Source organism: Penicillium crustosum (assembly GCF_028827405.1).
Source record: "Penicillium crustosum strain IBT 35664 chromosome Unknown utg000001l_segment0_segment0, whole genome shotgun sequence".
NCBI lineage: Eukaryota > Fungi > Ascomycota > Eurotiomycetes > Eurotiales > Aspergillaceae > Penicillium > Penicillium crustosum.
The window spans coordinates 2952101-2965895 of NW_026623122.1; the positions used below are offsets into that span (position 1 = coordinate 2952101).

Consider the following 13795-nt stretch of genomic DNA (forward strand, 5'->3'; position numbering starts at 1 on the left):
ATAGGGATAGGATGAGGATGAGGATGAGGATGAGGAAAAAGAGAAAAAAGATTGAAATTAAAAGCCAAGGGTCAAGGGACGATCATGGTTCCATGGAAAATGGACAGGGCCAATTCTCTAAGGGGTCTGAGAGACGATCGATGACGTTGAAGGGGTCCATTTGGCGGGAGTCACGTGTGTACTCGTATATGCAGGATTCGGCAGCGAAATTGGTTGGAAATGATCTTCAGGTACGAGTTGATAGTCAGTATAAAAGGGACGACATAGATTCTATGACAATTTCTTCTCCATACTAATACTATCTAACATGATGATTCTCTAAACTCCTAAGGGTACAAAGTACAAAGTACTCCGTACGGAGTAGAGAGTACAACCATGCCAATGCCAAGACCTTCTAAGTAGCGATCTCGTTTTCTTACTCGTTTCTGATTCCTCCGGTCCCCACATCCGCGCGTCCTCTACCCGTGTGTAACTCCGTCCAGTTGGCTTTGACAGCCAAGACGCTATTTCTCTCGAGATAAGCACTACAATTACAACGGAGTAATATCCGGACGCCGGGTGTTGTATGATGTACTCGGCAAAGGTTTACATTTGATATACACTTTGGAGCCTCTTCGGTCCAGTTTGGTTCGCCCTTCTCACTATGCTCTCACTCCGCCCCACTCTCTTGATTGAAGATCCTTGGGTGATATTCCAGCCACTTACTCTTCTTTTCTTAGAACCTTTTGAGGCGTGGCCGATATGTACTTTGTACGTACTTTATCCTCCGTACTCCATACTCCGAATCTTATGGGGGTCGAGCCGACCTAGCCCAATGCCAATTTCAATCCTAGTGGGGCTTACTGGAGTCGTAAAAGAAAACGTAGGTGTCTTGCGCATTCATTGTGTGCATATTTCTTGTTATTTCTAGATTTCATCGTCCTCCGCATTATATCCTCCAAGATGCGTAGCTGGTAGTTAGCGTAGAGGCATTAGACGTTCATAAGTAGTAAGAATTCAAGTTAAATATACTCCGTACATAAATGGATATCATCAAAATTAACAAATGCATACATCGTGAAGGGTGAAGGAATCTCAAACAGGGACTGCCATGGCTTCTCCCTTCTTCTCCGTCTCCCCCGTGTTTTTGATAGTATGAAGTAACATAGATGGAAAACAGAGTGGTCCATACAAGTCCTCCCGCTAGAAAAAAAAGATGGCTGTTAGTTCAAATGGTCTCCGTTTCTCATATTTATGGGAAGTTATGAACTTACTAAGTCGCCGGTTTCAAACCAATTTCGACCGGCGCTATCTTGGTGCTAAATATAGGACAAGCGGTCAGCACGGAAATAAGACCTAATCAGCGATTCTAGACTCACATAGGTGCCATCGGTGTATTGATTAGGATCGATCGGGTAGCCTAGCCATCTCCGATATAAATCCTCCGCAGTTTGTGTTGTAAACATGTATGTCAATCGATAGAGAATGTGATCCCATAGATGGTCCCAGTTCCAGAGGCTGTCAGGTCCACCGTTGATCTTATTAGGTTCACCTAGGTTCATGATTCGGTTGATCTCCTTCGATGTCCATTTACCGTCAAGATAAAGAGGTTGGGGCACGTGGACGGCTTTAAGTCCATGCCAGAGAGCAAGCGAAGGAGGCGTCATTTCAGAAACCAAACCCATTCCTCGTTGGATCTGTATGATATGCATCTGGTGCAATAATTCCCTTGATACATGCCCCATGGCCACAGGGGATGTTCGCCGTGGAACATCTTCTGGAAGTCCCCATAGCAGATTCCTGAATAGCCATTGTGTATCAGTAGGATCGAAGATCGGGAGAAAGGTGATGAGATCTGCTTCTTCGCCAACACCCCATTCATACTTATCATCTTCTGGGAAAGCGACCGGGGGCTTGGGGCCTATTGGGGTTATTTGATGGATGCTAATAGGCCCCCAAACACTCTTTCAGCCCTTCATAGAGTAGCCAACCATTTTGATAAAGTCCTGCCAAATTCCATGTGCACCTGGAATGTATAAGTAGGCATTGCGCTCCCAAAGATATTTCCGCGGTTGTCGTTTTGCAAACTCCGCGGACTTTTCGAGAAAATGGTAAGAGTGGCCGGTGAATCTGGAATCCACTTCCAATTGCCAGTAATACTCAAAGTCCTGGAACACCTGAGAAAATATTTGAACCGGTTGCCAATACTGAAAATTTGCGCTGCGGGATTGCTAGGAGACCTGGCAACATTCAATAACTGTGGAATCGAAAAGGCATTATACCTGTGTTCCTCGACTCTAGGATACCATGATTTTAAAGTATTCTCGTTGAAAAGAACAACCATGTCCCGGAATTCGTGTGGAATAAACCGAGCCTTAATCTCCTTCATAACCTCGTCATCATCTGTATAGATCGGGATGCTTTCATCTTTGACGTGAACCAAGACGAAGACCTGATACTCGCCACCAGAGTGTAACGACAGCTCCGTGATAAGTGACCGGACCTTCTGTTTAAGGTTCTCGGTCCATTCCATGTCATGCCACGCACGTAGGATAACGGCTGATCTTGGTTTGTACCGTGAGCTATGTGGCGAAGAAGTTGGTTGATCACGAGGGAGGGTGCGTGCAGCAACACGAGGGTGAACTGGCAGTGTGAGCCTGATTGGGCGTGAATTGGTCTCACTTGGGGAATATCTTCCAACGTTCCTCTCAAAGCACTGTGACTGAAGTGACCCCCAGTTGGTCTCGTTCCAATTGACTCCAGAGGTAGGGTGAGTGGTATCACTCCCGTACCCGTACGCACCCAATCGAGAAAAGCGATTGGAACAGACATTTCCGTCGAGGCCCGTTGCCTGATACGACCCGAACATGGGTGCAGGGAAATCTATTGACTTGTTAAAGATACCTTGGGTTTCGGGAGAGCTAAAAAAATACCTTTTTGGTTACCTGGATAAACAGACATCATATCTTGGGCACTCGAGCGGCTCAGAGACTTTCCTCGCGGGCCCTCACAAACGTGGAGTCTCCCCGTAAACTCTTTGCGCCACTGCGCACTGTTGTACTCTGGATAAGGATCATAAATGACAGGGATCGGGGGATTAATATCGTCATTTTCGTGTGCCACTGTCAATGTCCCCCCACGATAGAATTTCTCTTCCCTATAGATAGCGAGTTAGGATATGATGTCAAGAATATATTGATAAACGACATGTGATAATATGTGGGGGAGATATGAAATAGTACCAGTTGGAAGACATACCGAACATCACGTAATGTTCCAGTCCCAACTGGCTCATGGGCAAATGGCGCTTGATCATCTTGTGGCCTCACTTCCAGCGAGCTCCTACTGATAATATCTCCTGGGTGGATAACGATAGACCTGGATGGCTTTATATTAGACTGTAAACTTAAAGAGATACACAGCAGATAGTTTTGCTTTTGATGCAGAATGCTGGCGAGGATGAACAATGATAGTAAGGTCAACAGCGCCAGATAACATCCTCGAGTGTAACGGCGAAACGAGTTCACCGAATTTTGCAGAGAAACTGGAGATTTGTCCGTGAAACGCATTGAAAGAAAGTTGCAAAGAGAAGAGAGGTAAAATGAGTGAAGGTGATAATTCAGAAGGCGCCTGGCCGGACTTCGCTGCATCCGCATGTCTTACTCAAGCACCGAAGAAGCTGGCGGGGCTGAGATACATGTCAATCTAACGGATTATTAGTAGCTTCTAATGTTGGACCAAGACGTGAGAGTGTTTGCGACGAGACGTATAGTAGACACTGCGTAGGGTAGACCATGCTCGGGTACGACAAAAATAGGAAAGTACCTGCTCTAGGTATTCTACGACCGTAAATGCATGTATATAGCTACAGATAGCAGCTTAGTCGCTTATGGCTGGTGTATTTAGTCCGTTCTGTCTAGAGAATGGGGCTCAGTTGCAAACAGTACGAACTTATGACTCCAATTAGCAAGTTGGTTGATGGTCTTTATTCCAGCCTATTCTTTATAAGAAATATGTCGGGACCTCAATAATACTGAGGTTGTAGATGGTTGAAGTATAAGTATGAGGCAATCCATAAAACTGATGCCTGAGAAAATAGGCATTCAACATGATATGGAGGCCTTAATGGCCAGATACCCATATTTTTTTTGATAGGATTAGTAGAAGTAATTACAAACAGCAAAGGAGATAGATTAATAAGAGGATTGGGAATAAATATTGAATAGGATGATAATCATGATATGGACATAAATGGAATCGAACCTTGGAATAGGACACGTGAGCTACGGTGGGGCACACAGCGTTGAGTGCAGAAACCCCCCATCGGGGAAAGACCAGTTCCGCACATTGGAGGATATCAGTTGATCTGGGGAAATCGGCAAAGGTGTTCTTTGTATAAATCTTGCGATTTTATCTTGTATCTGAAATTGAAGTTCCAGTCTTCTTCACTCCCCTAATACCCTCTCGAACTTCTCGACCAACCCCCGCCATGGTTGCGCAATCGCTGGCCTCGCTATTGCAGCGGGCATCGATTGACGACCACGAGGAAGTCCTCCAGTCGTGCAATGCAGTCCTCGCCAAATCCAAATCCGATTTGCAAGCGCAACACATGAAAGTTGTTGCTCTATTGAAACTCGACCGTTACGAAGAAGCTCTCAAGACATTCCAGGCCGGAGGCGATGCGCTGAAGCAGAGTGCAAGCTTGGAATATGCATATGCATCATACAAGTGCGGGAAGCTTGAAGAAGCCACAGAAGCCTTGACTCGGACAGCTTCTGGGTGTGGTGCTAGTCACCTCGAGGCACAAGTGGTATGGCATCTTATCTTTCCTTCTGCTGTTTTGGGGACCAATGTTGATTGTCTTGTCGTAACAGCGCTATCGTGCCGAGAACTTCCGACGGGCAGCTGAGATTTACGAACAACTTTCAAAGGATACGACATCTTTCGGCCACGAGATTAACGACCTGAACATCAATTCGTGGGCTACCGATGCCCAGCTTCAATGGAAAGGAGAGACGGAATTCGTGCGCCACGACCGATTGTCGAGGGAGGATTTGGAATCATTCGAAACAACCTACAACGCAGCTTGCTTGAATATTGCAAAGGGAGCATTTAAGCAGAGCGAGGTCTTGCTTAACCGAGCTCAAAGTTAGCATGCCACCATCTGGCCTAAGACTAGGACTTACACTGACGTTTTGCATAGACATCTGCCGGACATCGGAAGATCTTTCACCAGAAGACAAGGCCGCAGAGCTGCTGCCAATTGCTGTTCAGCAACTCTATGTCTTGATTCAACTTGGAAAGTTGGAAGAGGCCGAGGTGGTTCTCAAAGATATCGCAGTGGATGAGTACGTTGAATCATACCAACTCGAAACTTATAACTTACATCTTTTCCTAGCATCACCGAGTTATCAACCAAAAAGATTGCTCGCAATAACATCGTCCTCGCTCGTCCAACTGCCGTCAATCCCTACATCCTATACAAGGCCCTCCATGACACCCCAGATGCCACCGATAACGATCGGCTATTCGAATTCCAGGACCGCGATCTGGTCGGCAACTCACACGCCGCAGACCTCCTTGTCCAGAAATATGATGGCATAATCCGATCCACAACCAAGGCACAGTCAAAACGTCCAAGCCCATCTACCGACGCCATCACCAACCTTCTCTCTGTATACAACGCCGCAGCACACGCCCAAGGCGAAACCGGCCCTAAAGCCCTTAAACAGATCGCTCCATTGCTGGAGCGACGGCCCACAGACATCGGGCTTCTTTTGACAGTAGTACAGCTCTATGTCAGCAGCGGCAACACCACCTCTGCTATCACAGCCATGGAGCGAACACTCCGCGGCCTGGAGGGGTCAAACGAGTCCGTCCGCTTCAACCCAGGCCTACTCAGCGTTCTAGTCTCCCTGTACCAGCGTGAAGGTCGCTTGGTCCAGATCCGCACCACCCTCGCACAAGCCGCCTCCTACTGGCGCACGAAGCCCGAGCCTCCCGCGTCCCTCCTCCGCGCAGCAGCCGCCTCCCTTCTGCACTCCGAAGACCGCGGAGACCTATCTACAGCGGGTGATTTGTTCCGTGCTCTGCACCAGCAAGACCCCAACGACCGCGTCGCCATCGCCGGCTATGTCGCCTCACAAGCCACTCTGGACTATGCCCGGATTGAGTCCGAACTCGACCGCCTGCCGGCAGTCAGCGACCTGATCGCCGACATCGACGTTTCAGCTCTGGAGTCAGCTGGCATCTCGCCCTCTGCCTCCTCGGTTGCCGCAGCAGCTGCTGCCTTTGCTGGTGCCCGCAAGCGCACCGCAGCTAACGCCGACGACCGCGCCAACAAGCGTGTTCGCAAGTCCCGTCTGCCCAAGGACTTCGATCCCGCCAAGAAGCCAGACCCCGAGCGCTGGCTGCCCGTGCGTGACCGCTCTTCTTACAGGCCCAAGGGCAAGAAGGGTAAGCAGCGTGCTGCGGCACTCACGCAGGGTGGTCCTGTCAATGAGAAGGCAGAAGAGTCTCCCGCTCCACAGCAGCAAAAGTCCGGCGGTGGCGGTGGTGGCTCCAATGCTAAGAAGAATAAGAAGAAGGGCAAGCGATAGAGTAATTTTATTCAGATAGAGACCATAGCTTGAATGCTACCTATGATGCATGGAACACAGGCATGTATTTTGTATTTCATATGGAATGGCGCCTTAAACCCGAGACGGGCAGTAAAATGAATTCTCACTGGCTGGTTTCAACCCCTACGACTCCGATTATTCTATAACTTCGGGGGTAAATGACCCCTGTAGAACCAGCTCAAAGCAACCTCGAGAAACCCCTGGACGGATACCCTAATTCATACTGCTTGTTGAGAAATCGACGCTCAACCCAGCGGAGTCCGAATGGTACCACACTGGCGGTTATAGTGGTCAAAGATCATAAGCAGCAGCCGCAGATCCATGAAAGCGTCGTCGGCAGTCGTTTTCGCCGCCAAAGCACCACCAACCAGATAAGAATGCAGAGCCAAGAATTCACGCTCATACGCCTCGTTACAGGTACTAACGGTCTCCGTCCGCTTCACACGAGGACCAGGAACAGCAGCATTCTTAGTCTCGTTGATCTGATTTCCATTAACCTGATCCATCTCCATCGTCTCATCCGCTTCCTCAACGACAACCCGCACATAGGTACCAGTGCTGATCTTCTCGCCCGGACGTGGGAAGTCATACTCCACGCTGAGAGTCTTGTGTGCGCCATAGACAGTCAAATGGGCGTCGCAGCGAGGCACAGCATCAACACCAGCCTCATAGAGGAGCGTGAACGGGTGGCCGTCATTCTCAGCGGAATTTGTATAGTGGAAAATAGCAGAGTAAAACGGGTCCGTGATAGCGACGTTGGAAACAGCATCCGGGAATCCCAACGACTCGCGCATCACCGATAGATCATGGCACCCCATCATACCGAGGTAGCGACAGAACGCGACTCTGTCCGGGGTGAGGTCTTCCTCCAAGCCGAAGACGTCTTCCAGTAGCGCGCGGAATTGCTCTGGGTTATTGTTGCTCTTCATTGTCGGTATGATGTCTTTCGATGCGGACGCGACGCTGTTGTCTATATTCATTGGGCCGGCGATATTTCGACAGCGCGCGTAGTACACGCGGCCCAGGGCAGCAAGTTCTTTCTTGAAAACTTCCGTGAAGCAGGGCGCGTAGCGGCGAGCACATCCGACGCATACCTTTGGTCCGTCTGTTCCGTTGATGCCATCGAGGGATCGGGAGGCTTTGCCTTTTTTGATTGCTCCGCGGATGCGGCGCAGGCTTGAGATGCTCATTGTGAGGGGGACTTCGACCATTACATCCTTGCCGGCTTCGAGGGCTGTCACGGTGTATTGCTCGTGGTACTCTATTGGGAGTAGATTGAGGATAACGTCCACTTCTTTATGGAGTAGAACATCTTCCACGACTGTTGCACTGTGTGTAATGTCGAAGCGGGCTTGGCATTGTTTTGCGATTTCGGGGTTGGGGTCGTAGATAGCTGTGAGAGTGTAGTGTGTATTGAGAGAACGGAGGACCGGGAGGTAGGTGGCTTGGACAGCGTTTGTGGCACCTAGGATCCCGAGGCGGAGGACAGGGGTTGGCATGTTGGGGGAGAAATTAGGAAGCTGTAGATTGGATGGGTAGAGACAGAGGGAAGCTTAGATATGACCGGGGCTTTTGTTATAGATGAGCTGAATGATATCTCAGGTATCTCAGTGATTAGGGAGTTGGGAGTGTGAAAGTGAGCTATGCGCGAAAATTAGAGTAAGAGGGATGCTTGATGCTTGACATGATTTTGGAACAAACAAAGAGAAGAGGGTGTGTGAGGTGAGGTGAGGTGTGTGCCATTTCAAGGGACATCCCTGGACCATGCCAACTTTGTGACATCATTTGCCCACACCTCCGTGATCCAAGACCATATTTCATGGTTCAGGCTGAGTTTTACCCCGGATTTGATCCAATACCAATAAGATCGGTTGCAATTAATATAGCAGGTTGTAGCAGGTTGCAGGTTATCTGCCGATCCTGTATAGATATATGGCTCAGGCTATGTGTACAATAGATATTGGTTGGAAAAGGTATCATAGCGTATAGTGAAAACGGGGCATACTCCTAACATAGACTTACCTGCCTAGAATAGTAACCTTATCATACCTACCTGTAGGCCTTTTTGAGCGGTCTCTGTAAGAACATGGATGTAAGAACAAAAATAAGAATTATCCACCCGATGGCTTCCGTTCTAGAAAAGTGGGGATGTGGGTCGTAGCCCTGGAGAACTATGTACTTTGGGCGAAGTAGCAGAACCATCCCATAGAGTAAATAGTAATAGAACTATATAATTACAATGGCTCAGTATTCCTCGTTTACTGAACCCTAGGGCCTTATTGGATCATGGAGTTTCTAACAAGTGAGAGAGAGAAAGAAAGACAGTTGAGTTCCCATATTTGCGGGACCTATCTCTATATATTCACTTGGCCAATACGATGATGGCCTAATTTGAAGCGCACAAAGAAAAGTAAAACAAAGGCCTAATATCCACTGAAGATACCATACAACGAACTGATTAATCTCATTGGGGCCTTTTACAATCGTTCTAAATTTAGTGTGACGATTCTTAACTTTATATTTTGTTTGTCTGCTAGGTTAGGTCGAAGCACGGGCGCTGACAACCAATGCCTCGCCATACAAACTCACATCATACCCATTCTCTTCCAAATATGCTTTGAACTTGGCATCCTCTGTCTCTAGCTCGCGAGACATATCCGGGATGAGGAACCAGGCAATCAGACCACCCACCACTGTGAAGGCTGCACCAATTAGGAAAACTGCTTGCTGGCCCTTGGCGGTGGTACCGAAGGAGTTCTGGATCGGGGTGAAGACTTCTGTCCCGATCGATGCTCCGGCTTTGCCAACTGCGGCTGCGAATCCCAGGAAATGACCACGGAGCGGTGTTGGGAATGACTCCGAAGCACAGAGGAACGTCGAGACACCAGGGCCCATCTCGCCGAGTGCTTGGAAAATGCCATACATGACTACAAAAAGCGGGAAAATACTTTGAATAGGTTGGAGCGCAGCGCCCAGAATAAATCCCCATATAGCCCAGATCATGAATCCCAGGGTCATGGTCTGTTTGCGGCCGATTCGATCCATGAGGATACCACCAAGCAAGCATCCTGGAAGATAAAAGCAGTTGATAACGGTCTGTGAACCATTTTGTCAGTTTAAACATCCAAAAGAACAGTGATATGGTGACCTACCCCGTATCCGATGTTCTGAACTGTGGTGTTGTTGGGGTTCAGCTGCTCAATTATGGTGGACGAGAACAGACCGAATGGATATGTGACAAAGTCGTAGCAGAACCAAGCCAGGGCTAGAACCATCTCACATAACACATTAGCCAAAAAGCCTTGCACAATTTAGCCAAGCTAAACGACTTACATGTTCCAAGCATGGGTTTCCAGTAGCGACGTAGTACTAGCCCGTAGGGATACTGCGACTTGATAGCATGCTTTTGATATTGAGTAGAGTTGACCATCCGAACGCGGAAGAAACATATTGATAATGGCAACTGATCCCAGTGTCAGAATCGTTAATCACTAACTTTATGAGGAAGTGACTTACCACAATACCCAAACCGAATGTAACTCGCCAGACCCCTTCGGAGTTTTGTTGGCTATAACATGCAAGAACAATAAGAGCAACCAAGCCAGCTGCAACAAATCCCTGGGTAAAGTTAGCAAGGCCCTCATCCAGCTCGTGCTAGTACTGACCAAATCTATAGCAAAATCGGTGGTCGCTGCGACCAAGAAACCACGTCGCTTCCGGAGCTGGGCTGTCTCATCGGCAGCCTCAGTAGCACTAGTGGCACAAACAGGATATTCTCCCCCAGCGCCGAATCCTGCAATGCCTCGTGCAACAATCATCATCCAAAACATTCTTATTGCGGCGTCAGTAATCGATTTCAATCAAAAGTTTGAATTACTTGAATAAGCATACCCTAGTTGCGACTTTCCATGTGAGGCAGTTGCCAACACCACGCCAATAATGAGAAACGCCGTTGCGGCGACGATACCAGTCCGACGACCAATGCGGTCAATTAGGACGCCGAAGAAAAGCATGCCAAATATTTCACCGATGAGATATGAGTTCGATAGGCGCGACTTTATAGTCGAAGACATTCCGTCCATGTAGCTGGACTCATCAGTGAACTTGGCCATAATTATTTCGGAAACTAGGCTACTCACAGGACTGAGAATAAAGGCTCCATATAACCAACTACCACGCGGTTAGTACATAAGACAGGATGAAGATATTTTTGGAGGGCGAGATTAACACGTACTGATTTGAGCGTTGTATCCATCACTGAACAAGGCCAACCCGGAAATCACAACATTGAGCACACCCGAGCGTTTCTTCTGGGGTTCTCGTTGCTCGATGTCCCAGTCGGGTTGCGAGACTTGCTCCTTGGGATCTTCCATCTTCATGACAGAGTCACTGGGAGATGTAGCCATAGCCATATTGACAAGGGTACTGAACAAGCCAAAGAGGACATGTTCCCAGTGGGAATATATTGATATCTATAGAAGTATCTTTGATGGCTCTAACAATGAATTGCCCCCAAAAGAGACCAATGATAGCTTAGAATAAAGACACGATAGTCTCGGGGGGAAGTGCGAGATATGCTTGTGGGTATATAGTACTAAGTAGGGGCCTGAGCTCCCTCTACCTTAGGTCCACAGGTACACAAGTGTATAATAGAGCTTCACAGGTACACAAGTGTATAATAGAGCTTCATAGTTTCGGCAGTCCCATGGTTTTAGTTGGCAGCTTTCTCACAAGCATGTCTTGGCAACCCCCACATAGTCTCTGGGGCTTTAGTCTCCCGAAGTCATTACCCGCCAAACCTATCGGAGCTTATCTTTCAGCCATGTGCTTGAGCACAGTCTCCCGAGAGTCTTGATCTCCGCCATTACCTGAAGGTTAAGCCTATCGGAGCTTATCATTTACTCATGTGCTTGTGCATTCTATATCGTGGATCTATATCCCGTCTTGTTCAAAAAGCACTCATCTCGGTGCGAAGAGCGACGCCTTAGGACTACCATTGCGGCGACTTACTTCTCGATCTATCTACAAAATGCGAGCCCCTGAGCACCCCAAAGTTTCACGATCGCGTTCTATTCTGTGTTTCTACTTGGGTCAACCCGTAACAAAATGAATAATTTCCATTACTCGCTCTCTGTTGAGCAACTTCAGAGTTTCCAGGAGTGTGGATACCTGCTGGTCCGCGGTTTTTTCACTTCTGAAGAATCGGAGCTGTTGCGAGAATGGGCGCAGGAAGTCCACGATCTTCCGTGTACCCCTGATGTTCCCTGGATGCCCTACCAAGAGGTGAATTCGAAAGGCAAACGTGTGCTGTGTCGCACTGAAAACTTTGCCAACTCGCATGTCGGATTCGATAGTTTTCTCCGAGGGCAGCGTGCAACAAGTCTTCTACAACAGCTTGCAGGAGAAAAGATGCTTCTCTTCAAGGAAAAGATTAACTACAAGTTGGCAGGAAGTGGTAAGTAATGTTCGATCTTATAGCCCTGATTCGATCACTCACCTGTTTCATAGGTGGTTTTGATCCTCATATTGATGCTAATGCCTACACCCATGTTAAAAAAATCAAGCATTTGACTATCCTTGCGGCAGTCGATGAAATGAATGCAGCCAATGGTGGTCTAGAAGTGGTGAACGGTAGCCACCGCATGGATATTCCTCTCGGTAGCGATCGCTGCATTGCGTCAGATTGGGTCGAAAGCAATGTATGGACACCCGCCGAGCTTGAACCAGGTATGCAAATTGCAAACTCTCCAACAGATCCATCGAAGTTTCATTAATAAGAGTAGGTGATATCTTGATTTTTGGCTCGTACCTGGCCCATCGCAGTGGTGCCAATGTGAGCTCGAAGGATCGGCGTGCGATCTATGCAACGTATAACTGTGCCGCCGAAGGTAATCTGCACGACCAGTACTATTCCGACCGTCAGAAGCTCTGGCCTGCAACACACATGCGGGAAAACGGACAGTCATATGAGGAAGGCCGTGCACGATATGCCTTTGGATCCCCTATGTTAACTGTTGACTCTGAGGCCATCCCGGCGTGATCGGTGGAGGTAAACTGTACGTTATACTTAGTAGCAAGTAAAAAGTCAAAACCATGTGATCTAAAGATACTGTAGCAATGATATTAGTCAAAAGCAAAACGACTGGAATGTATGTACAAAGTATGTGCCGATAAAATTAATTGGCCTGGCCCACGCCAAATTCGCGTGGGGGACCACCGGCATGATGACCGAACATTTTAGTATATCCTCCAGGACTCCAACTGGACCGAAAATGTAGCGGAATGACTCTGGCGTATATAAATGCTTCCTTCCACCTCGTCTCTTTTTCACCTTTCTTTTGTTCGCCCGGGTCTTGGTTCTTTTTAACGTTGCTACTATTCAATTCAATTGCACCATGAATCAGCAGTCACCCAAGGAAAAGGCAGAGGCCCTGATCGGGGCTCTAGAAAAGTATGGCCAAGGTGACTACATCGGAGAGTCGATTAGCCAGTTAGAACACTGTTTGCAGGCGGCTCATCAGGCCCATAAAGCGGGTACGTGTTGTTCTCAAGATCTCTCATAACTAGCCACTAACATTCTGCTAGATGCTCGTGATGAGTTGGTAATCGCGGCTTTATTACACGACATTGGTCAAATTATTCCGCTAGAATCCACGAAGGAGGTTCGCATGAATCTTGGCGAAAGCACGGAAAATGTCGGCCGGGTCGGCCATGAAGCCATCGGGGCATCATATCTTCGAGCTCTTGGATTCAGCGAGGCAGTGTGTCGCTTGGTAAATAGTCATGTCGCAGCTAAACGGTATGTGATCCTTCACATGTCTTTTGCAAACCTAGACTCACCTTTTAGGTACTTGACTGCTACTGACCGAGGGTACTACGAGTCTCTATCATCTGCCTCACAGAGATCGTTGGCCTTTCAAGGTGGCCCCTTCCGAGATGGGGACCTCAAAAACTTTGAGGAAGATCCGCTTCGAGACGACATGGTCTCCCTTCGATTGTGGGATGATGCAGCGAAATTGGAGGGAGTTGAGGCAATCACACCCCGTGCTGGGGTATATCTGGACATGATAATCGCACATTTACTTCGTGAAAAATGAGGGAGTTATAGTCTACCGATGAAATCCGACCTTGGATGCCTGTTTACATGTCGGATTTTAGCTAGAAAGGGGAAACACGTGGGGTTTTCCCCCGTCCAC

General features: G+C 48.1%; 6 protein-coding genes across 6 annotated transcripts; 3 read left to right on the forward strand and 3 right to left on the reverse strand.

The window, feature by feature from the left end:
- Window positions 1-1074: 1074 nt before the first annotated feature.
- Window positions 1075-3548, reverse strand: N7487_001118 (DUF3405 domain-containing protein; the record flags this gene model as incomplete). The annotated part of the gene is made up of 7 exons (XM_056868866.1): window positions 1075-1182; window positions 1254-1298; window positions 1359-1943; window positions 1971-2199; window positions 2262-2862; window positions 2913-3136; window positions 3238-3548. The coding sequence occupies 7 exons, from the start codon at window positions 3546-3548 to the stop codon at window positions 1075-1077; spliced, it is 2103 nt and encodes a 700-aa protein (XP_056733650.1).
- Window positions 3549-4468: 920 nt separating this feature from the next.
- On the forward strand, window positions 4469-6578 carry N7487_001119 (signal recognition particle subunit SRP72; the record flags this gene model as incomplete). The annotated part of the gene is made up of 4 exons (XM_056868867.1): window positions 4469-4789; window positions 4854-5127; window positions 5183-5327; window positions 5378-6578. 4 exons carry the CDS (start codon window positions 4469-4471, stop codon window positions 6576-6578), a joined length of 1941 nt encoding a protein of 646 aa, XP_056733651.1.
- Window positions 6579-6844: 266 nt separating this feature from the next.
- Window positions 6845-8098, reverse strand: N7487_001120 (Gfo/Idh/MocA family protein; the record flags this gene model as incomplete). The annotated part of the gene is made up of 1 exon (XM_056868868.1): window positions 6845-8098. One exon carries the CDS (start codon window positions 8096-8098, stop codon window positions 6845-6847), a length of 1254 nt encoding a protein of 417 aa, XP_056733652.1.
- Window positions 8099-9137: 1039 nt separating this feature from the next.
- On the reverse strand, window positions 9138-11011 carry N7487_001121 (uncharacterized protein; the record flags this gene model as incomplete). The annotated part of the gene is made up of 8 exons (XM_056868869.1): window positions 9138-9695; window positions 9752-9864; window positions 9933-10062; window positions 10116-10217; window positions 10265-10430; window positions 10491-10685; window positions 10739-10769; window positions 10834-11011. The coding sequence occupies 8 exons, from the start codon at window positions 11009-11011 to the stop codon at window positions 9138-9140; spliced, it is 1473 nt and encodes a 490-aa protein (XP_056733653.1).
- A 694-nt stretch (window positions 11012-11705) lies between these two features.
- N7487_001122 (phytanoyl-CoA dioxygenase family protein) lies at window positions 11706-12639 on the forward strand (the record flags this gene model as incomplete). The annotated part of the gene is made up of 3 exons (XM_056868870.1): window positions 11706-12054; window positions 12108-12326; window positions 12383-12639. 3 exons carry the CDS (start codon window positions 11706-11708, stop codon window positions 12637-12639), a joined length of 825 nt encoding a protein of 274 aa, XP_056733654.1.
- A 355-nt stretch (window positions 12640-12994) lies between these two features.
- N7487_001123 (HD domain-containing protein) lies at window positions 12995-13696 on the forward strand (the record flags this gene model as incomplete). The annotated part of the gene is made up of 3 exons (XM_056868871.1): window positions 12995-13133; window positions 13167-13398; window positions 13447-13696. 3 exons carry the CDS (start codon window positions 12995-12997, stop codon window positions 13694-13696), a joined length of 621 nt encoding a protein of 206 aa, XP_056733655.1.
- Between the last annotated feature and the right edge of the window lie 99 nt (window positions 13697-13795).